Source organism: Lissotriton helveticus, chromosome 8 (assembly GCF_964261635.1).
Source record: "Lissotriton helveticus chromosome 8, aLisHel1.1, whole genome shotgun sequence".
NCBI classification, from domain to species: Eukaryota; Metazoa; Chordata; class Amphibia; order Caudata; family Salamandridae; genus Lissotriton; species Lissotriton helveticus.
Window position 1 is genome coordinate 1,324,328,281 of NC_136069.1, and position 24,703 is coordinate 1,324,352,983.

Sequence of the window (24,703 nt, forward strand, 5' to 3'; positions counted from 1 at the left end):
TTATTTTGACTAAAGTAGGTTGTCTGTTGCATAAAAGAAAGAAGCATTTAAGAGAAAAGAAGAGAATTTATAAACTCAGAAAAGAAGAGGAAAGGGAGATTGAGTTGCAGGAGTTACATAGAGAGCGTCATGTTAATTGCAAGGATTATGCTGAAACAGACTTTTAGGTTTACTAATACAATGAATTTGAATCGATTTCTTATAAATTAAATTTTCCAAAATTTTGAGTGCTGGTGTGGTGATTTGTTAATCACCAGATGAGGGAGTTGATGGAGCGAGATAGAAAACAAAATTTTGTTTAAACTCGCAAAGTCACATTTCCATAACATGAATAAAATTATTAATGATTTGTGATATGTCGTGCTAATACAACCTAGATTAAACTTTACACGTGGGGGGACTAACATGTGTGCTCATAAACGTGCATAAATGTTGCATCTTTTTGTTCGTGCAAAATAATAAAATAATTTATTGTTTTCGTTTTTGTCATTACTAACTGCTGCATATTTAAAATAAGCATGTGCTTGTTTTGCTTTTCCTTGTCTGTGTGATGTCATTTCTACTATTCTAGGTGCATATGGGTCTCATAGAAAAACGGAGACTGGTAAATATAAACGCTGCTTTATTTGTTTGCAATGGCTAGGTAACATTTTGATTAATCGGGTGGGTTAATTATTTAGTAAACCATGGGGTGGATACAGAATATACTTTATTTCTTACATTAATACTTTTCTTGTGTTTGTTTTATACTAGAAATCATAAGTTGCCTGCTTTTGAGGCCTAGCTATTTGAGCCGCAAAATAAAAGCTGATCTGAATTTCTGCAGAAAGTCACGAGACGCCCATTCTGAATTAAAACGTTTATTGAAGCTGTATTCACAAAGCAAAAACTGATGAGCTGACATCATTCTGTCGGACATGGCCAAGGTCGAAAGTGAACTTTTTGTCAGTCCTTAACTTGGCATCCGCGGAAGTTGCACTGAAAGACTATGGAAGCTGCGAGGATGACTTAAAACAAAGTTGCAATCGCAGGAAGCCTCTGGCTTCACGTGGAAGAGACAATGGTCTTTGTAAGACATGATTTTGTGGAACTTTTTAAGAATCGGGTGACATGTCACTTGTCACTCTCAGCCAATGGGACGTCGAGTATTTCTGAAAACTTTCCTTTGCTAGTTTAGTTAGCGTAGAAAGGTATAAAAAGTCATGCCCTTAGGGTTGGGCTGGCTGCTGCTTTCTGACTTTCCGATGAGGGTGATGTGCTGCTGGACTTTGCGTGGAGCACGTAAGAATCCTCAAAGAACTTTACTTTAATTTCTGTCTATTTAGCTCAGTTAGGGAAATAGGTTTTAGAAATGTTAAACTTTATATAATTTCTTTAAAATTGATTCAATTGCTTAAATTGTATTTTTCCATATTTCTTACTATCATGCTTGCTTTATTGCTAATAAATTTCATTTATAAAACTTACAACTTATATACCATAATTTAGAAAATAAAATCTTACTTTTGACAAACAAGCTGGTCTTGGTTATTTAGAAGTATAGGTTACCATTAGCTAGATCACGTCGCCTATGGTGGTCGTTTAAATGGTTGGGTTTTATTCTAATGACAATATTCTTTCTGCAAATGTATAAAATTGTATATAGTGTGTAGATAATGTGTATATAGATTTATTCTGACCACCTGATTCAGTAGGCCCAAAAATATATCAGGTTAATAAATGGGTCCATGTATAGTTTAGAATTTTGTTTATAGGTTATGAAATTGGGTAGCGTAGTTTATGATATATTTTCTATAGCCCGCTGGATCAGATCCAAAACGCCTGCTCCATAAAATGAGTATCCATGCCGTCAGGCAATAAAAGTTGCTGCATTCTATGGGATGGTCTTTACATATTGCCCAAAAAATCTACACCAATGTGATAGCATGCCTGTAACCACCAGAAGTCCGGTAGTACCAGAATGGCTGAGAGATGCCCTAGGCTTTTGTGCCCGACTGGTTTGCTGACTTCAGATGCCAAATCAGCAAAATGAAGCTGGAAATAATAGAATGAAAGCAACTCTTCCAACTCACACAGTGCCACCGTGTGCCACATGATTTCAACTCCCTTCACACAGTGAGGAGCCAAAATCACACATTGGCAACTGAAAACAAGCTGGACACCATTGTAAACATAAGATTTCCAGATTTCAGAAGCAGTAAACAGCTGATGTCCATTTAAAGGTGTGAAAACACCCCAGGACAGCCTTGATTACCCTTTTTTGTTTGTTTTGTTTTTTGGCAGGGGTTGTGGTGGTTGGTGAGGGGCAGAGTGCCTCTTAGGTAGCTCTCGTTATGAGACCCCGTCCCCCTCCTAACATGGGGAAAATAATTTGTAAGTTGGCAGGTATGTGAATACCACTCAAAATAGTACAATGTTTAAGCTAATTTACAGTTTTAAAGTATGCATACATTCATTAGCATGATGAGGGGATAAGATTGTTCCTTCTATCCATGTGGCAAGGAACACTAAGGTCTCCTTTGTGTGTGGCATCATACAGCACACAACCACCAGGTGAAGACCGTTTCATCTGCTGGTTCAGGGGAGCACTGTGCAAAAGGCCCACCTGGATGACAAGAGGTTTCATTTTGCTGTTTGTCTCTGCAGCGACAATGCAAACATGTTGCTATCCTTGGTGTCTTTTATTTGTTCTGTAAGACTGTCCAAGAATCACCATGTCTCTATGCCCCTTCCTTCGTTGTGGCAACAGTTGTGATTAACAGTACCTCTTCTCTAGTGTTGGATGGACTTACTCCCTCTGAGACCTCAATCCTGTTTCCATTGTAATAAACAAGTGTGTATTTTTACCTGATATACCTAACCCAATGAAAAGAGTATTAAATAGAGTTCAGTTCGAGATCGAGGAAAATCAATAAACTTCCTACTGTTGTCATTTCCTCTTTCCTCAATTGCATTTCCTTTTAATCAGCACCTTATTTTGTTACACTTTCTCACCATCCCTTTCTCTGCACCAACAGAGAATTTGTGTTGGTAAGCAGATGTTTGGATGGCAGAACTAGGTAAATGAAGAGATAAGTGCAGGGAATAGGTTGAGGAGAACCAATGAGAGACTTTTACCTTTGTGCTGAGCATGGGGGAAGGAGAGGTGGAATGTGGCATCTAGCTCCATAAAAAGTAAGGGGTTTGAAACAAAGAACAAATTAGAGGTAGGAAGAGAAACGCAAAAAATAATTGTGCAAGAGAAGTTTTGAGGGAGAGTGCAGGGGCACTAGCAGAGTCGTAGAAGGGTAGATGGGGCATGGAAGAGAAATTAGGGCCTGCCAATTAGGCACAATCCTTTTTGTCTTTAAAAAGAATTTAGAATATTTAAATCCATTTGTGCAAATTTACTTTCTAGTCAATTTACATGTAATGGCACTGTTGTATGGCTGCTTAGGACAATCCCCTACTGCTCCTCGAGCACAAGACTTGTCGATGTGCGAAAGTCAATACTCAGAAGCAGAAATCAAATGGATGTGGAAAATTGGGATTGGCGGACTGCAGCAGACCGTCCAGCAGGGAATAACTTCGGGGGGCACGGCGGCAGGGAGGGGGGCCTCATTGCTGCCACTAGGCGGAGGCCAAGAGTCCCCAGCATTCCGTTTTTCTCACTGGGCGACGCAGGCAGAGGCAGGGGAGAGGTAGGAGGTGGAGACAGGAAGCAAGTGGCATGCAGGTTAGCACAGCAACTGGAGCGGAGCTGTGCAAGACTCCGCTAGGGTATCTGTATACTTGAGAGAAGTATAAGAGCTGCAAGCCAGGTCTTGGTGTGGCTTGTAGATCAGCTCCTCCCTGTGGGGAAACAGCCAGGACCATCCATCTTCCATTACCTCCATAAGACTCTCCTGTGTGAGCCCACACCCACATCTAATCTCGCCCCCGGACCTGGGTGTCTTATTCTTGAGCCCTGTTGCCGGGCTCTAAACATCTTCCTCGCAAGCTTTCCTTGGGTACCTTAGGCATCAAGTGGGCATTCTTTCGCTGCCCATAAGTATGGGATTATGATAACTAGAACCTCATTCCCTGAACTTTTACACTCCCCCTACAATGCAGGACCCACCCAGACACAGGACAGACATAGACCTTTTGGCGTTATCTGTCCTCTACCTAAATACTCGCCCCATGGTCAAACATAAATTGGACATATTTCTCCTACTGGATTCTGAGCCTCCAGACATCCTCTTTCTAACAGAAACCTGGCTCTCACAGAATCCTCCACATCATCTTGGCCACACTTCCTAATGATTACTACATCCTCCAAGCTAACCCCCCTCAGGTAAAATTGGATGACGGAGTAGCCTGAATCATAGGTCAGACCCTAAATTAACCGCACTAACCCCGCTAGGTCTACCTTCAGTAGACAATCTTGTAATTAAACTGGAATCAGACTCGGCCCCTCTGATCTGTGTATTGCTCTAAAGGCCCCTTCAGAGCATGCTTCTGTTTCCCCACTCCCTGGGCGAACAGGTAGCCCATCTAGTGACTAGCTATGCTAAAATCCTGCTGATCGGCGATTTTAACTATTGGGCAAACAACACATTGGGTGGACCCCAATCTCCTGAATTAACTGACCCTCTTACAGGGTTACATTTTAATCAGCTGGTGTCCTCTGCCACACACATTAAAGGGCACACACTCGATTAGGTATGGACAACCAACCTAGTTATGGCCACACCTTCGGTCTCTCCCTGCACATGGTCTGATCATCTATATATATAAAAACGAAAGTATGTCTGTCTGCGGTCTGTCTGTCTGTTTGTCCTTTATGCATCACTACACCATTTATCCGATCGCCATGAAACTTTGGGAAGTTGTTGAGTACACTCCCGCAAAGGTTTCTGGCATACATTTTTTTTAAATATCGGCCCCCCAGGGCCCTCATAAGCTTTCAAATACTGATGTACGCACCAGACAGAAAAACAACAAATTGTGTATCCACAAGCACTCAAATAAATAAATAGAATTAAAACACCATTCATCAGATCGCCATGAAACTTTGGGAAGTTGTTGAGTACACTCCTGCGAAGGTTTCTGCCATACATTTTTTAAAAATATCTCCCCCCCAGGGCCCTCATAATCTTTCGATTACTGATGTACGCACCAGACGGAAAAACAACAAATCGTGTATCCACAAGCACTCGAATAAATAAATAGAATTGAAACAGCATTCATCTGATCGCCAGGAAACTTTGGGAAGTTGTTGAGTAAACTCCTGCAAAGGTTTATGGCATAAAATGTTTTAAATATTGGCCCCCCAGGGCCCTCATAATCTTTCGAATACTGATGTACGCACCAGACGGAAAAACGAAAAATCGTGTATCCACAAGCACTCAAATAAATACATGGAATTAAAACGACACTTTGAAATGTTTTCCATATCAAAATGAATATGTTTCAATAAAAATGACACAATGTAAATTTAATGTTATCATAACGAGTTTCCTTTCTTCTGCCAAAACCCCCACTATGGTAGGGAGGTGACAAAGAGTTGGAATGGCATTATCAAAAATCTTTTCCTTACTACATTGGCCAAGACAGCCCTGTCCAATCAATCATCTATAAACCTCGGCGAGGAAAATCTTACAGCTTGGTTATTAACAGCTAGTAACAAACACGCACCGATTAGGAAACTAAACCTAGCCCGGCGCCACAAAAAGCAGAAATGATTCTCCACTGACCTAAAGGCTCAAACATGAGCCCTTCAGCAATTGCAAAGGAATTAGAGACGCAATTACTCGCTTGAGGAAAAATAGATCTATCTAGCTGCCATGAAAGACTACAAAAAAGCGATCCTGACTTTCAAAGTCGCCTATTTCTCTTAAAAAATTCTGACCTCCAACAACCGATCAAAGGACATTTTTTCAATCGTTAATAAACTGTCCAACAAACCCAGGCCATCTCAAACACAATGCAACGCCTTGAATACTTTCTCATTGATAAAATTACGACAGTCAAGGCTAGCATCCCTACATGCCCAACTCCCGAGCCATGTTGCACAACACCGTTAAACCTTTGTAGTCTCGAACAATTCCATACAATAAGTAACCAGGTATTCCTGGACTTATTGTCCAAGGTAAAATCTAGATCACCCAGGGACTGCTGTCCTCCCCACTTCTTAAAGGAAGCTTTTCCTGCTCTCCCCCGACCAGCCCTCTCCCTTCTGAATGAGTCAATGTCCCAGGGCTATGTCCCCGGGGCCTTCAAGGAGTCAACTGTCGTCCCCCTGCTGAAGAAACCAGGAGGTGATCCCCAGACCCTGACAAACTTTTGCCTGGTTTCCTTACTTCCATACCTGGCCAAGGTATTGGAAAGTCATGTGGTAAATGTGCCTCTGCTTTTATTGAACAGTCTGAATATCTTGACCCCCATCAAGCAGTGTTTCACCCAGCACACTCAACAGAGGCTGTGATATAGACGATGTTGGACACTCTCCGGAAGGAGGCTGATGGGGGTTTGCCGCAGGCCCTGATGCTGCTGGAGCTCTCTGCGGCTTTTGACACGTTCAACCATGCCATCTTGGTTGATCGGGTCAGAGATGCAGGTATCCAGGGATCGGCTCATAGCTGGATCAGCTCATTCCAGGACGTGCTAGCCATGGTTATGTCCCATGTAGACTATGCCAATTCTATGTACTTTGGCATCCACTATATCTAACCAAACCATTACTACTGGTACAGAACCAGGCAGCAAGACTGATTTTTCAGCAACCTAGGGGGCAACATGTCACCCCCTTCAGCAACCTAGGTGGCAACATGTCACCACCCTCATGAGGAAGCTGCACTGGCTCCCCATCCTGCAACGTTGTGCCTTCAAGGTATGCTGTCTCATCTTTAAATCTCTGAACAGTCGGAGTCCTAAATTTATGGACAGCCTTATCCAAAGCATACACCCACGCGTAACATGGGCTCTGCTCAAAAGCACCTCCTGATAACTCCCTCCTTTAAACTGAAGTGGCTGGGCCATGGTAGGTTTGCCGTACTGGCACCAAGATACTGGAACTCCCTTCCCTATGAAATTAGATCCTGCACTGACCTCCTGAGCTTTAGGAATCTCCTTAAGACTTGGCTGTTTAGACAAGCATACAAATAAGCAAAAAGGCACTGGTACTTTTTAGAGCAGCGCCATGAAACCAATCGGTGTACGTGCGCTATATAAGAATTTTCTAACATAGCATAACTGCCACACACCAAGTGTAAAATCTGAGTTTTGAGAGTTGTTTCTCTGTGTCTATTGGTTGCAAGAGGGGAGACAAAGTTTAACCTGAATATCCTCCTGCAGTAGATCCTCATCAATGAGATTGATGTGATCTAAAAAAGGAAAGATGTCCTTTCTTGAGTCCCCTCACTCACCAGGGTTTCCCCATGGTGACATGCTTTATCATTGGGGCCATCCCAACCCACTGCGGGTTGAGGCGTGCTACGACTTGCGAGGATACGTAGGAACACTTTTTTGTGATGACCTATGTGTAGTGCAGTGATGTGTGTGGAGTGGGCTAATTAAAAATACCTAACTAGTGGGCGGAGTTATTTTTATTCTTGCTCCTAGTTTGATATATTAAAAGTGGGGTGGGTCTCTAGTTCAGTCTGGTTGTAATGGGTCAGGATTCCTAGATGAGTGCCAACATGTTTCGAGCTTACCCCTAAGCTCTTCTTCAGGATGTCACAGGGATCAGCCCTGTGAGTACCACTCCAAAAGGTGCAAATAATAAGTGATTATAATGCAAGATAATCATAAGATGAAAAATACATACAACATTTAATAATGTATGGTAGGTACCTGTAATAAAGATAGACAATGTTAGTAGACAGCATCCTGCCTAAAGCAGGTATATTGAAGTATTCAATGTTCCTCAGTTGTGGTGCCTATGACAAATATATCATGCGCCAAAATGCACGCATATTGTGGACATGCCTGTGGAACAGCAAATAAACATGCACCTATGAACCTAAAATAGGAAAAAAACATTGTGTTGTTGTGCACGGTGTCCTTGTGGTGTTTGTTAAAACTTTGTGTGTTGGGCAGAAAGACCGTTCATAGTGATTCCACATAGAAATAAAAACAGATACAAACAATTAACAACACATACTTATTCAAAGGCTTCAATGCGCCTCATGATCAATGCGAGGGGGCTAGAGAGTTCCACTCGAAATCTGAAATCGGAAGACAAATGGTAATTACTTTTCCGTAGGTAGTGGTCTCCTCTCGGGGCCTGCCCGGGCTTTTCTGTGCTTGTGAAAGCAAAGTCTAGCTCTGGCGGGTCTGTAAAGAACGAACGGACTTACTTTGGTGTTTTCTCTCCTGGCTGGATGACCTGTTTCGCAGTAGCGGTCAACAGTAGGTGTTTCTGTAGGGCGGTGATGTGGGCAGGGGGAGGGGCAGGGTGGGGGGTAGTAATGTATAGATTACGGAGTTTTACAGGTGAGTAAACATTTAAATAAATACAACAAATTTTGTTGCGCGCACTTCATCGCATTTTGTGATGCAGTGAGCGCAACGAAATTTGTTTTAAGTATAGTTTTAAGTATATACTAAAATATATGTACTAAAGTATATACTAAAGTATATACAAGAGGGCTCAAATGCTCGACCTAAAAAGGACAGGGGCTCTACTCTGGCCCTATCTTTAGAATGTTGGTAGGTAGACTTGGAAATGTAGAACATTATCTATGATGGAATTTAAAGGGCAAGGCATGCTTCTTAGAAATAACTACCACCAAACACTCTAGAAATATACTGTCCAACACAACAAGCCCATTAAAAATACAGCGCTGGATTTCTTTTCCAGCCCATAAACTTTCAACTTTTCCTCGTTCATTGGTTATTGTAAATGTCCTTTACATTTTGGTCAGCCTAGCCATTCAGGCATTTGGTGAATGTAAATGTCAAAAAGGACCTATGGCATTTTCCTATGAGAATTGCGGTAAATTACTATTTAATTTGTACAGTAGTTTTATGAATTCCACCCAAATAAAAGTCAAACTCTGTTTTTAAGGTCTGATCATTGTAGACCTAATCTTAAAAACATGAAGTGAGGCATGTCTGCAAGGCAGCTCCTATTAAGTTCAACATGAACTATTGTTTTGGGATGAGAGTCTTCAGTCAAATAAAAAATATTATGGTAAAAGGTTGCCTCTGCTGCCAGAAGTTGTGCATAATAAAGCATTCAATCTGGCTAGAAACAGAACACCAAGGTATCTGAGGGAGGTACACTATAGATCAAAAAGTAGTGTACTCCTTTCAATTTATAGTGTGGTGTTTTATCATGCAGAGAAAGTCAAGTGTACAAAAAAATACACTTTCTTAAAGATCCTATCTTGTCAATGTTTAGTTCACAATGTTAAATTTGGCTGTTTGGCTTCTGAGTATCATCCATGCACTCGCTTACTCCTCCCTGCCCTCACTCTCAATTCCATCATTCCATAGGTGTGGGTGCTCATCCGTTTATCTACATGTTCCACCTATTGCCTCCTTCTCACTGTGATCCACTCGCCCTTCTACAAATCCCACAGCCATACACACAAACCTGTCAAACAGTAACCTTCACTTATATGAAAGCAAGACCTTTTGGCTTTGGAGGTATTTGTGTTACTTGTTTCTTAGATGTATTCACTTTTTTACTGAAACGTATCAATTTGACCAGCCAGTATGTTAAATTAAATGTATATAACAATTTTCCTGCTAACTGCAAACGTTTGAAACCATTTATGTGCCCATTTACCACATTGCTGGAAGTGTATTGCCCATGCTGAAAGCATGTTTAGTAAGTGTTGGCTTTACTTTGGCACTGCCATCTTCATCAAACATCTGGCTTTACAACACTGTTGGATGGTTATGTGAAATATTACAAGTAGATAGTGTGGGAATGGATAGGTATATCTGTAGAAGCAAATAACTGTAGAATTATATTGATGTAGGTTAAACGGTCAGGTGACAGTTGCACCTGTCAAGCCAGACCTAAAACTCTTCATAGGTTAACGCCTTAACCACAGCGGTTTTTCCGCCGCGGTGCGTGCGTTCTATTGAGTGGGCGGGGCTCCATCGGCCGTTGGCCGATGGCAGCACCCGCGAGGTAGTGCTCCCATCGGGAGCACGGAACGGGTTAATCGCCAATTGTGACCACAATTTCTTCAGTAACAGAACTAGTTCATTCAGTATCTAATTAAGGCCAAACAAGAAAATCAAACTATTTTCCACATGATTCTACGTTGTCCTTCATTTTGAAGTTTGACAAATGTCCTGAATTGTGCATTAACAAGCGTTTGCACAAGAACCGGGATACAGAGGTTTGCAATAATTACTGCCTAGCTTAATTACAGCACTCCCCAACCTCTTCCAGACTCATTTTGCCAGGAAAACCTTAGTAAAATTCGACTTAGTTAAATGGTAGGGAGGGGAAATAGGTGAACCATGCAATAGTGAATGAGCAAAACCTTGATAGCGCGCTTTTTATGTCTTAGGCTAAAACTCTTGCCCCATGTGGGGTTAGAAAGTCCTTTAGAAACAGCATTATAATAAACTACAAATCTGACCCCTTGAACTCAAAATGTGTGGTAATTACTGCATCTGAAATGCACCACACTGTGGAGTACCCTTATTTACAAGGTGAGGTAATTACAGTTTAAAGCTCTACTTGGCGAGACCCTTACAAATGATGGGGTTTCCTGAGCCTCATAGGACAGGGATTTGCTCCATGTCATTTTCAAAGAACGTCATTGCCTTGATTTTAGCAAGGTCTTTTTCAGATAGAGGCTCACAATATTATTTACTGTGTTTGGCACAGGAGTAACTTTAGTGACGGAAACTGTAGGATGATAACGCAGCAGCCATCCTGTTCAATGTGTGTTTATGCCCCAACATGAGTGGAGTCTTCTCACCATCTTAAAATCCTGAATCCCCTTATGCAGTGATAAACAGCTATAAAAAATATAAGGGTTCCCTTTTCATGTATATTTTGGTGAAGAGACTGGAGTCTCTGAGGGATCCAAGTGAGAGACAGTGGATGGCCACTGGGTTATATCTGAGGTTGTATAGGGTTTAACAAATTTACAATTATACAAAATGGAACTATTTTCAAGTGATTATATCAGACATCAAGTAAAACCAATGAGAGTGTGGAGACAAAAGGATTTTTTTCAGGTATATCTTTGAAATTTATTGTATCTTTGTACAAGTATCATAAGTTAAAAACATTATATTTATTCATAAAAAACATTTCATAATCTAAAAACAATATTCACTTAAACAAAGAAAAATATGTTGACGCGGCGTTTCGGTGATATAGATCGTCACCTTCTTCAGGACAATTTTTCATTTAAAAACACTCTAAATTTAAAACAAAAACATAAGGTACTTGTTATACACAAAGAAATTTGTTCATGGATGTTTTTACAGAGGTAAACATTTCTAAAGTTATCCAAATTGTAGTCTCCACATTCTATTTGTTATCCTTTAAATTTGGACCGAAAAAACATTCTAAGACACTTTATATTGTTAAAAACATTACACACGTTGGATATTTACACTTAGTCATGTTTCATTTATCATTTAGTCATACAGGCCTACATCATATTTGTTAATCCACAACCTCATTTTGTTAACCCTCGTCTCTGGAGTCCCCGGGATAATCGTTTTGTTTAACTGACTTGATATCATATCAAGTGCCTGCGAGCATGTCAGATTAAGCTAATGGGAACTCACGCTCAGCCGTGGATCAATTTAAGCTCTTATGGTTGATCTGCCCTTCCAAATGGACAGATAATATTGTATCAGATATTTACAGTACCTACCTAGTTAAACTGCAGGCGGGTCACTTTAGTCAATGGGCGATTTCAAGCTCTTACAGTTTGAACACTATTTCTAAAAAAATTAAAAAGGCTGGTCAAAATAAAAATGTATATACTGTCATATTTTTATTCTGCCTGGTTACTTATAGTTACCTTGTTTTCGTAAAGCTTATTCTTGGTGGAAGAAATTTTTCCTTCTCCTTCTATTACAGTCCCTTCTGGTGATTCATCAATTATCACTGTTTAAAAATGGGATCACTTCATTACATACTTTTCATGTTGAAATCAGCATTATTATTGTACTCTTTGAACACATAGGTTTCCCATTGAGTTGACACATAATTCTATAGACTATCTTTACTTCATCTTTAAGTTTTAGGGATAGTTCTTCATCTTTGAGTTCAGGGATAGTTCTTTCTTACTACACCTTTACTATTTCTGGTATTCAGGTTGTTCAGGGGGGCTGGGAAACATTAGTTAATTATTATTAATAACATCCATGATTTTATATTGTGGATGTTGTGTTCATAAGTCATTTCCTTACTTGGTATGTTAAGATATATCATTTAAAACCTTCATATATCCTCATGTTCATTTTTTAAAACCAACTATAGTTTTCTCTGTGCCTTTTTATGAATTCATTTTATTCAAAGCACGTAATCTTGCTAATGGATCCCTTACCTTTATACCTTGTGTTCTAATTCTCGGAAGGACGGCCGTTTGTTGAGCTTTTTTAAAAAGGAAGGGTGTGTTCTTTACTCTAGGTAAAAGTAGGTCATAATTAGCTTATAACTCACTTAATTCTCTTATAAGTGCTGGTTCTGTTTATTTTATTTGCATCTTACCTGGCATTTTTATTTAAAATGCGCGATCTGTTTCTTGGTTGAATGGTGATAGGACTGTGCTGGGATTTAGCGGTGCTTTAATTCAATCTCTATCAAAACAAAAAATTGTATTTGGCGTTTGTATCTTGTCTCTTAAACGATAAGTATTTTTAACTAGAGGGTCAGTATTATTAACTAGACCCTCCAGTTAAAAATACTTATCGTTTAAGATTACGTGCTTTGAATAAAATGAATTCATAAAAAGGCACAGAGAAAACTATAGTTTGTTTTAAAAAAATGAACATGAGGATATATGAAGGTTTTAAATGATATATCTTAACATAACAAGTAAGGAAATGACTTATGAACACAACATCCACAAAATAAAATCATGGATGTTATTAATAATAATTAACTAATGTTTCCCAGCCCCCCTGAACAACCTGAATACCAGAAATAGTAAAGGTGTAGTAAGAAAGAACTATCCCTGAACTCAAAGATGAAGAACTATCCCTAAAACTTAAAGATGAAGTAAAGATAGTCTATAGAATTATGTGTCAACTCAATGGGAAACCTATGTGTTCAAAGAGTACAATAATAATGCTGATTTCAACGTGAAAAGTATGTAATGAAGTGATCCCATTTTTAAACAGTGATAATTGATGAATCACCAGAAGGGACTGTAATAGAAGGAGAAGGAAAAATTTCTTCCACCAAGAATAAGCTTTACGAAAACAAGGTAACTAGTAGTAACCAGGCAGAATAAAAATATGACAGTATATACATTTTTATTTTGACCAGCCTTTTTCATTTTTTTAGAAATAGTGTTCAAACTGTAAGAGCTTGAAATCGCCCATTGACTAAAGCGACCCGCCTGCAATTTAACTAGGTAGATACTGTAAATATCTGATACAATATTACCTGTCCATTTGGAAGGGCAGATCAACCATAAGAGCTTAAATTGATCCTCGGCTGAGCGTGAGTTCCCATTAGCTTAATCTGACATGCTCGCAGGCACTTGATATGATATCAAGTCAGTTAAAAAAAACGATTATCCCGGGGACTCCAGAGACGAGGGTTAACAAAATGAGGTTGTGGATTAACAAATATGATGTAGGCCTGTATGACTAAATGATAAATGAAACATGACTAAGTGTAAATATCCAACGTGTGTAATGTTTTTAACAATATAAAGTGTCTTAGAATGTTTTTTCGGTCCAAATTTAAAGGATAACAAATATAATGTGGAGACTACAATTTGGATAACTTTAGAAATGTTTACCTCTGTAAAAACATCCATGAACAAATTTCTTTGTGTTTAACAATATAAAGTGTCTTAGAATGTTTTTTGGTCCAAATTTAAAGAATAACAAATAGAATGTGGAGACTACAATTTGGATAACTTTAGAAATGTTTACCTCTGTAAAAACATCCATGAACAAATTTCTTTGTGTATAACAAGTACCTTATGTTTTTGTTTTAAATTTAGAGTGTTTTTAAATGAAAAATTGTCCTGAAGAAGGTGACGATCTATATCACCGAAACGCCGCGTAGACATATTTTTCTTTGTTTAAGTGAATATTGTTTTTAGATTATGAAATGTTTTTTATGAATAAATATAATGTTTTTAACTTATGATACTTGTACAAAGATACAATAAATTTCAAAGATATACCTGAAAAAAATCCTTTTGTCTCCACACTCTCATTGGTTTTACTTGATGTCTGATATAATCACTTGAAAATAGTTCCATTTTGTATAATTGTAAATTTGTTAACCCCTATACAACCTCAGATATAACCCAGTGGCCATCCACTGTCTCTCACTTGGATCCCTCAGAGACTCCAGTCTCTTCACCAAAATATACATGAAAAGGGAACCCTTATATTTTTTTATAGCACTAAACCCCTCCCTTTTCCCCAAAGGTTTTCTCCTAAAAACTTGTTTCTGTGATAAACAGCTAACCAGAAAAATAATGTTTGCATTTTGGAGGTTCAGTGATAGGACTTCCTTTAAATGCATATCCAAGATCAACAAATAACTAAGCATGGGCGGATTTTGCGGATCCACGATTCGCGGATTTGCGTATTTACGGATCGTGGATCCGCAAAATCGGCGGATTTTGCGGATTTGCGGATCCGCGGATTTGGGGCGGGGCTTCCATGCGAGTGCACATGCCTCTTGTGTGTATAAAAGGTCAGAGACCATTCAGAGCAGCAGATGAAGATACAGAAGCTCCTGGCCACAGGAACAGCACGAGGATTGCGCTCGTGAAAGTCAAGGATGCAAAGGCCTCGGTCCAGCATCACAGCTGATTTTCGATGGTATATTTGGGAAGAAGGCACATCTGCCCAGCCTTGACAACGCTCACGATTGTTTTTGGGCTGATGAATGAGTCACTGAATTTAAGCTTCAACTAGGGCACATGCTTAATTGATATCTGTAAGTGCCTCCGGTTGAGGTTTAATTTTTGTGCCAGAACCATCGTGCCAGAATGAACCCTGCCCTTCATATTTATTCAAGAAGACGCCACCGTTTTGTGCCATACCTCTACTCAACTGGAGTACTTTCTACTGGATAATCAGTAAGTGCTACCTCGTTGGGTAGATGTATAGTGCTTTTACTACACTACAGCTGCCTAAAGTGCCAGAGAGTTGTCTACAGCGACCAGGTGTGTGTTACTATGCAATCGCACAGAAGGGCGCAGGGGTCCCTTGAGTGAGCTATCCATCATAGTGGGTAAATGGCGGGAAGACGGTGCACACCGCGAGTGTGTGGGCGGGGCTTCCATGCGAGTGCACATGCCTCTTGTGTGTATAAAAGGTCAGAGACCGATCAGAGCAGCAGATGAAGATACAGAAGCTCCTGGCCACAGGAACAGCACGAGGATTGCGCTCGTGAAAGTCAAGGATGCAAAGGCCTCTGTCCAGCATCACAGCTGATTTTCGATGGTATATTTGGGAAGAAGGCACATCTGCCCAGCCTTGACAACGCTCACGATTGTTTTTGGGCTAATAAATGAGTCACTGAATTTAAGCTTCAACTAGGGCACATGCTTAATTGATATCTGTAAGTGCCTCCGGTTGAGGTTTAATTTTTGTGCCAGGACCATCGTGCCAGAATGAACCCTGCCCTTCATATTTATTCAAGAAGATGCCACCGTTTTGTGCCATACCTCTACTCAACTGGAGTACTTTCTACTAGATAATCAGTAAGTGCTACCTCGTTGGGTAGATGTATAGTGCTTTTACTACACTACAGCTGCCTAAAGTGCCAGAGAGTTGTCTACAGCGACCAGGTGTGTGTTACTATGCAATCGCGCCGAAGGGCGCAGGGGTCCCTTGAGTGAGCTGTCCATCATAGTGGGTAAATGGCGGGAAGACGGTGCACACCGCGAGTGTATGGGCGGGGCCAAATGGACGGGGCTTCCATGCGAGTGCACATGCCTCTTGTGTGTATAAAAGGTCAGAGACCGATCAGAGCAGCAGATGAAAATACAGAAGCTCCTGGCCACAGGAACAGCACGAGGATTGCGCTCGTGAAAGTCAAGGATGCAAAGGCCTCTCTATCCAGCATCACAGCTGATTTTCGACTGTAGATTTGGGAAGAAGGCACACCTTCCTGGCCTGTTGTAACTATTTTACGATGGCGCCGGCAAGCTGCCAGCACCATACTAAAATAGTTACTAAATTAGCTTCAACAGGAAGCTCTAATAGATAAAATAAAGCAGGTGCTCGAGCACCTGCTTTATTTTATCTATTAGAGCTTCCTGTTGATGCTAACTTAGTAACTATTTTAGGATGGCGCTGGCAGCTTGCCGGCGCCATCGTAAAATAGTTACAACAGGCCAGCAAGGCTTGAACTTTTGCCCCCGGAATCCGCCGCTCGCGGATTTGCAAATTCGCGGTAAATTCGCGGGAGTTCGCGGATCGCGAATTTACCGAAAATTCGCAAAATCCACGAGCGTAACGGATTTTCCGCCCATGCTTACAAATAACACAGATCATTTCCTCTAATGCTCTTTCTTTCTTCAATTAGTAGTAAAATGCATATGGTTTTCACTTAGCATCTTGCCCACAGTCAATTTGTGTTCTAAAGAGCATTACATGGGTGGTTTCTCTGCAATGGCAGAGAAGCGTTGCCCCACAGCCTGCGCCAGCAGATGATAAATAAAATGACAATAAAACAGATATTGTCATTTTATTTATGTTGTCTAAGCCCTGCAATATGATAACTATAGGGTGGGCCGGGCATGTCAGGGAGGAGTAGAATGCAATTATAAGTGCACATGTGTGCTTGGCCGGCCGTCATATGCCGGCCAAGCACACATGCTCACTTATGTTTCTCAAACTCAGGTTGTGTTATACAGCAGAGATGGAGAAAAGGCACAGCTCCAATGCACCATATGAGTGGCAAACTAAGTCACTCAGACCAATCCTGGCACTGTTATGTTATAATAATAAAGCTTCTAGAGCGCACCGTTACCCTACGGTGTCCTGGCACTGAGCACTGCCTACGTGGTCATAGAAATTATAAGAGTGTTAAAATGAAGAGCCTCCCTGAAAGAGAGGAGCTCGGTAGAATTTCTGAGGTGCAAGGGTAAGCTGCTCCAAGCCTGTGTGGCACAATGGAGACTGTTTAAGTGTCTCTTTTGGATGTTCAAAGAGAGACTATTGCAGTAATGCGGTCATGACAAAATGAGCGCTGTGACTGCTGTCTTCAGGCTATGTTCAGGAAGGAGGAATTTAATTTTCCTCAAGATTCTGAGAAGGTAAAAGTTGGTTGAAACAACCCCGCTTATCTGGTCACCAAAAGAGAGTTTAGAATCAACAATCGCCCCCAAGTTCTTGGCCTTCTAAGTAAGAGCCAGAGCATGCCCATTACATTTGTCCACCAATCCGGCATCCAGAGATTTGTGATATTACCAAATATAACAACCTCCGTCTTTCCTGCATTAAGTTTCAGGCGGTTTGATGACATCCAGCCCGCAATAGCTTGCATGCAGTTATGGCATCTTAATCCAGTCTCCACTTCTTTACCCAGCTGAAGAGACCTCACAATTTGCCTGTCATCTGCATACGAGGTCAGTTGGAACCCAAAGGATCTAATCAGGGCTACCAGTGGTGACACATACACATTAAATGAAGTGGTACTAAGAGATGACCCCTGCGGCACCCCGCATGGAAGAGAGAAAGGCTTGGATCTGTCTTTACCCAGGTCCACCATTTGTGTCCAATCGGTAAGAAAGGACCTCAAGAGATCCAAGGCCTTTCCTTGGACCCCCTTTTTGGGTAAATGGTCCATCAAGACTTCATGATGGACCGTATCGAAGGCCACATGTGAGAGAAGTGTCTGGATTGGGTGTGGAGCCTGCGCCCTGAGGGCCCATCCCCTTCTGGCCCAAAAAGAGTAGCAGCAAGGCGGCAACAGTGGGAGTGGAGCGGCAGGTAACTTTACTTTTTTTTTACTTTAATAATATTCCAACCCCCTCCTCACCAAATTCTTGGCCTCCCCCTGTGGCTGCCCTACCACCTAGATAGGTGGCGGCCGCCACTGGAGCCATTTCATCCAGTGCAAGTTGCATTATTGTATTTACCATTTCTTGTTTACCTGTGTGTTCTGGTGCACCGGACCCTCTGGGTCCGGGTCCGGGTCCAGGTAGGTAAAGCCAACATATTAAATGATGAAAAATGCTGACATTGTGAACCCTCTGAGACTACCTTGGCTGATATCATTTTTGAATTCCGATCTTGGTCAGAACACAAACAAATACGAGAAAACACTAGAGACACCCAGGACCCATAGTACTTAGTAAGCAGGAGCGGAACTGGTGACCACACTCCACATGTGATGTGGTAGGGTATATTAACAAATATACACATGATAGGATCAATTTTGTTGAAAGCTACAATGACATAATAATGCTGCCTCCTGGAAGAATGCTGAGGGCAATAGTCAACCCTAAAGGACATAAATACCCATCGATAAACATGTTCATCTACAGCCATTGCTTTTTAGAGAAAATTCAATAAAATGGTCTGTTTTGTGAAGTAATCTTGAAATATTAGGAGAACAACTATGTGCCCTAATTGTTGTTAGTGATATGCCGTACTGCAGTAGGCATAAAACCATGTTGCAATGATTCCTTGAAACTTTGTTTTGCAGCCAGTACACTATGAAGAGAAGGACTGGTGTGAGGAGCAGTATTCAGGTGGATGTTACACTTGTTACTTTCCACCAGGAATCATGACTCAGTTTGGAAGGTATGGTGATTTAAATTCTTCTAGGCCCTATTCACCAAGGGACATTTGCATGTGTACTTCACCTCACATGTGGAGTTACACCTACACCTAGATGTATATCCACTCACCGATGGAATTCATCATTTCAATGTCAAGAGTCCTGTGACTGAATTTATGAGTGAAGCATTACATTTAGTAATTTTCCACGTTTGCACAGATATGTACAGATAATTTTAAATGAATAAAACATACATATTTTGTAATTAAAATTAATGAAATACCTTTCCCTCACTCCTATTTATTTAGGATGACCCTGGTAACAAGTACGCACTCCTCCACTAAAATTACATATTAATAAACAATGCATTATTTTTTTTTATTTAAATATTTTTAAGTTAAATTAATAAATCAGAATGTAACTTTTTGCACCCCACCCTATGCAGTATAGTTTGTGTTGAATGCATCACAATCTTTGATGCAAGTTAGGTATTATTTTATTTGTGATTATTTTTCTTCTAAGTAAATTCTTTTTTTACAATATATTGTATTAACGTATTGTGTATATTACAATTAAATTTAGATTTTTAAAATTTTAAACCATTATTCGAATTAAACTTAATTAAACTTAATTTAAATTACGTTTTATATAAAGGGTATGTTTAAATGTATTTCATAAGATTCCATGTGTGTTAGTTTTGGTCCATGTCCATTGATTTCTGTTGAAGTGTATTGCATTACAAGTGATTAGAAATATGTGGAACTTGACTTACTCCAAGGTAGAGCTGGAGTACATTTAAGCTTGTTTTACTGAAAAAATTAAAATACTCAAGCCCAATCCTAGAATGAATCTAATATAGTAGATTTCAGTGTGCATTTTTGTGAATTGCAATGTTCTTACTCTTAAGTGGGTGTGTATTTACATTAGCATGCCCCTCCATAGACCCCTTCTTCACTTTTTCTAAACCACACTCATTTTGTAGTAATTTATTCCCATTTCTCCCCACTCCCCCGGTCCCTCCCACATGTGCTACTAAATTCTGTACTTATATATTGTTGGAAGTCTCCAAAAGAGCAGACATCTCCCAACAGAAAAAATAAAAGGGGCAGATACTTCTCTCATAGGTCTGTAAAATGCATTTTAGAGTACATAAAGTAGCATTACGTTACATACACCATGTAGCCTTTTGAATAGGCCACATAATTTTTAAATTGTCTAGCAACACATACAGTTAATCGATTGTGACTAGTTATTAAAGTGACTCTCTAAATATTTCACTAGTGTTCACCATTGTATTGAATAAGCAAACACTTTCACATTCATAACTGTTTTGCACACTTCAAGTTTTTTCAACAGGATGCAAAACACACTCAAATAAGCATGCACACGCGACTGGATAAATAGACACAGTCTATTGCTTGAAATAAACAAAAAAACTGTTTGGTTTATTTACAGTTTGATGATTGCATTCTTAATTTATGTTGGTACTAGCAGACACTATGCATACAACAAACACGAATGTTAAAACAATAAAATATCTGCCTTGCTCAGTGTCCTCAGGATTTCATCATATTAGTGTCATACACAGTTGTGTATGAATTCTTATAAAAATGTGTGAAACGTGGTTGTGGTGTACTCCTGTTCTTCAGCCACTTTACATGATCTCTTTAAACTCACTATGGTGCTGCTCACAAGTAATTGTTGCAGTAGTGCATACTTTTTGTGTTAAGCCTGTATGCTTTTGTCTTGCTTTCTTACACTTCTCTATTTTCCTATATTGTATAATAGAGAAGGCCTTTATAAACTCTAGTCTACAATTTCTCCTTTCTTAAGCCAATTGTAATTCTCTACCCTCCCAATACCCATACACAACCGCTCTTCTATTGTACAATATTCAATGAATAATTATCACCTTGTACTTATGTTTTTTGAAATAGGATAGTTCTTCAACGTCAAGAGCTTCTAAAGATGCTTCTTCTAACCAAACACTTATATTAACCAATGGACTAATGGTGCAAGTTCTCCAGGAAATCATCTGATTACACACTTGTTAGAACACCAAGATTTATGTGTTTTAAATACACAGATAAAAATATAATTGTTTCTCAAATATTTTGAAGGAAAGCTGGAGACAACTATATAGTGAGCTGTAGAAGCCCCATGAACTTCCTGAACATCTCACTCCCGAATTTACACATCCAGCCTCCTCTTCCTCCATTCACATTGGAGGTTTTAATCATATTAAGGCCCTGAGGAAAATACAAATCTCCTCTTATTATGGACAGAGCATCATTGCATTCAAACTTTGATTCATAGCGTTGGCTTTAGAATTAACAAAAGTCGGTATCAACTCTTTTTTTACTCTAACACTGGATCATCCGTTAATTTCCTCCAGTATCTCTCATTCTTTGTGGGCAAAATGCAAAAGATTGTTTTAGTTTTATATCATTATTTGTATAGCTTTGAGCCAGCTAGTTTGAAGACTATATACTCTAACTTATGGATTTGCATAAATGGGATGTTTGCTTGTGTTTCATTATTAAACAACATAAGACAGTCTCCCTTGGAACATTGCTCTTTAATATTTTTCAGATGTGTAGTAATGGTTCATAATCTTTTGAGTAGCTCTTATTTTTGTTGGAGATATCCAGGTTTGTACTAAATTATATTAATGATCTCCCTCACTTCACATGTCATTTGAGGTCTCCAACAGTTTGATACTGTCTTTAGTGGATCTTTCCCCTGCCATAGAACCTACTGAAAGATTTAACAGATCAGAGAGTGTCCTGCTGCAATAAAGCCAGTGACCTTAAGCAGACTCAACTTGTCAACCTAAGGCTGAGTGGTTATCTCTGTTGGAACTCGGATTGGATATTGTTCATATCTCTCATACTTAAGCAGTTTAAAATTAGCTTTTTGTTTTTCTCTATTGAATTTTCTATCAGCACAATTGTCACTATGCCACCTGCCTCTCTACTGGATTGGTCATTCACTAGTGTCCCACTTCAATTCCTCATGATTTATTCTAGAATTTACTTAAAAAAATTCTACTGTTCTGCACTTTTCTTCAAGCAAGTCGCTGTGGATGTGGAAGCTAATTTCGGAATAAAATAAAATAACTTAAATAATAATTTTTAAACGGTGCTGCATAATTGTGGTGCACACCCCAATCAATTTTTATTTTACTCCAACAGTTCCACTGCTTCACATATGTTAAAAGGTGTAGGTTGTATTCTGTGTGTAACTGTGTCTGCTATCTCCCATATTTCCTATACTTTATCTGTATTACCCTAATTAGTTCCTTTATCTCAACTTTACCTATTTGGTCCTACAGTTTGGTCCTTTTCATGTGGAGGATTGTAATTTTCTTAAATACAGAACATCAATAGTTCTAATGTGTGGTTTGTGAAGCCATGCCCCCAAATGGCCTACAAATACAAAATCCCTTAAGAAACACAGGACCTCATTTATGAGGTTTTGCCATAGGGAAGCGCAGCAGGCCTTCCTGCTGCGCTACCCTGCAGCAAAAGAAAAAGGCAGGAATGTGCCGTATAAGATATCTATAAGATATGGCAAATTCCTGTCCTTTTCCCCTGTGTCGGCATACAATGGGCTGCTGTGCCCCAACGCAGGCACCTTTGCCTAATGGTGCAAGGGTGCCTGTGTTGCGGGGAGATTATTTTTGTACAGGAAGGAAAACCTTTCTGTACAAAAATAATCACAAGAGCTTTTTCCTCTTTCTACGTGTGCTGCAGAATGCAACACACATAGAAAAAGGAAAAACGAGGAGAAATAAAGATATTTCTCCCTGTTGTGCCTCCCTTACGCCTCCCCTGGGGAGGCGTAAGCTTTTGGCACTGCCTCAGATTGATGATGTCTCGTAAATCTGGGGCAGTGTCAAAAGGCCATGAATGTTGCTGGGAACGCCCACAGCAACCCCCATTGCACGCCCCTTTAACGCAGAACACTGCTTTAAAGGGACTGATATTTATCAGGCAGCATTAGGCCAAAAGAAAGTGGCTTAGTGCTGCCTGATAAATATCACGCAGGCTTCTGCGCCAGGGAACCTCACAAAAAGTGAAGTAAGTGGTGCACTATAATCCAATGTACTTGTCCTTTCTGGTCAATACTCAACACATACAGTTCCACTAAACACACTCCCTACACTCCATATTACTGAGAGTACTCTTAACTTGTAATCCCATAAAAGAGAGGTTTATGCCAAAAACACAGTTGGATCTGATGGTCTTTTGCTCCTCCATTGCCAATTCCATGTACTCCATCCTGGCCTGTCAAATACTGCATGTCTGTCTCCCTGCCTGCACAGACCAGACCTGTCTATGCTGGCAAGGAGACAGGCGCACAGTTTTCCGCAAGCAACAAGCACATAACTATCAGAAAGCGGAGAACATTGTTGCCTTAAATGGGCATGTATAAAGCATAAATTGAAGGATAAGCACATTCACATATAACCTTGACGTATACAGAGACATAAAACGTTAACACTCTACCCAAATCAATAGGGAGCTATACAGTAGGGCCTGCACAACATATAGACCAATTGCATCAACTTTGTTTACATACTACGTGTCGTGCTAACAGAGGAGCACCTTCGACTCATCTGAAAGTAATTAAAAAGAGTTGTCCTGATGAACGTGGTAGTCATGTACACCCACTGAAATGTACGTTGACCAGATCATGGGGAACCCTTTAAAGACAACACCAAAGTGAAATAAACTGTGATTTATTTAGATCGCTTGATTTTCATCAGTGTATTAGTGTATGTCATATAAATAAATAGAGGTTTTTCCCCCCTATTTCTTTCGCGAGTGATTGTTTTGACTGTGAGAGTGTGGTTTGTTTGGTGAGATTGGTTGATTTGAGGTTGTAATCTTTTCCTTTGGGGTCATAGGTATGAATCAATAGAATTTACTCATATGTCTTTCCATGTATTTTATTTGTAAATAATACATTTGCATATGTTAACTTGTTTGTACATCTGCACATTGAGATCTTACAATAGAAATGGTTATATTGTTATTAACTATAAAAAGAAAATTTTAAAAATAGAAAATGATGAATATACATAAAACGAAAAAATAATATATTAAAATGTACTAATCTTTGTACAACTCTGTTTGGAAAGACTGATTATTCAATCAATCAATCAATAATTTGTATAGCTCACTAATCACCCATGAGGGTCAAAAGGTGCTTGGGGGAGGCGGGGTGCAGCTACTGCTCGAACATCCAGGTCTTGAGACGTCTCCTAAAGGTCAGCAGGTCCTGAATGTGGCGCAGTTGGGTGCGGAGGGTGTTCCATGTCTTGGCGGCGAGATAGCAGAATGATCTGCCGCCGATGGTCATCCTGTGGATGCGTGGGACAGTGGCGAGGGCGAGGTCGGTGGAGCGAAGCTGGCGGTTCAGGTTGTCGAAGGTGAGTCATTTGTTGAGGTATGTTGGGCCGGTATTGTGGAGTGCTTTGTGAGCGTGGGTGAGGAGCTTGAAGGAGATCCTCTTGTTGACTGTGAGCCAGTGCAGGTTTCTCAGGTGGGCTGTGATGTGGGTGTGGCAGGGGACGTCAAAGATGAGGCGTGCTGAGGGGTTCTGTTGCGTTGTAGTCTTTTCTGGAGTTTGGCCAAGGTTCCTGTGTACAGGGTTTTGCAGTTGTCTAATCTGCTGCTGACGAGGGCCTGGGTGACCATCCTTCTGGTTCCGGTGGGGATCCATCTGTAGATTTGCGAAGCATGTGGAGGGTGTTGAAGCAGGAGGTGGAGACAGCGTTGACTTGCTGGCTCATTGAGAGTGATGAACCCA

General features: G+C 40.2%; 1 protein-coding gene across 1 annotated transcript in view; it reads left to right on the forward strand.

Annotated features, from left to right (window-relative positions):
- LOC144773339 (amine oxidase [flavin-containing] A-like) overlaps nucleotides 1–24,703 on the forward strand; it is an 898,284-nt gene that overhangs the window by 857,687 nt on the left and 15,894 nt on the right. The window contains exon 12 of the mRNA XM_078658305.1: nucleotides 18,812–18,909. Within this exon, the coding sequence (XP_078514431.1) occupies nucleotides 18,812–18,909 (98 nt within the window). The remainder of the gene's footprint in view (nucleotides 1–18,811; nucleotides 18,910–24,703) is intronic.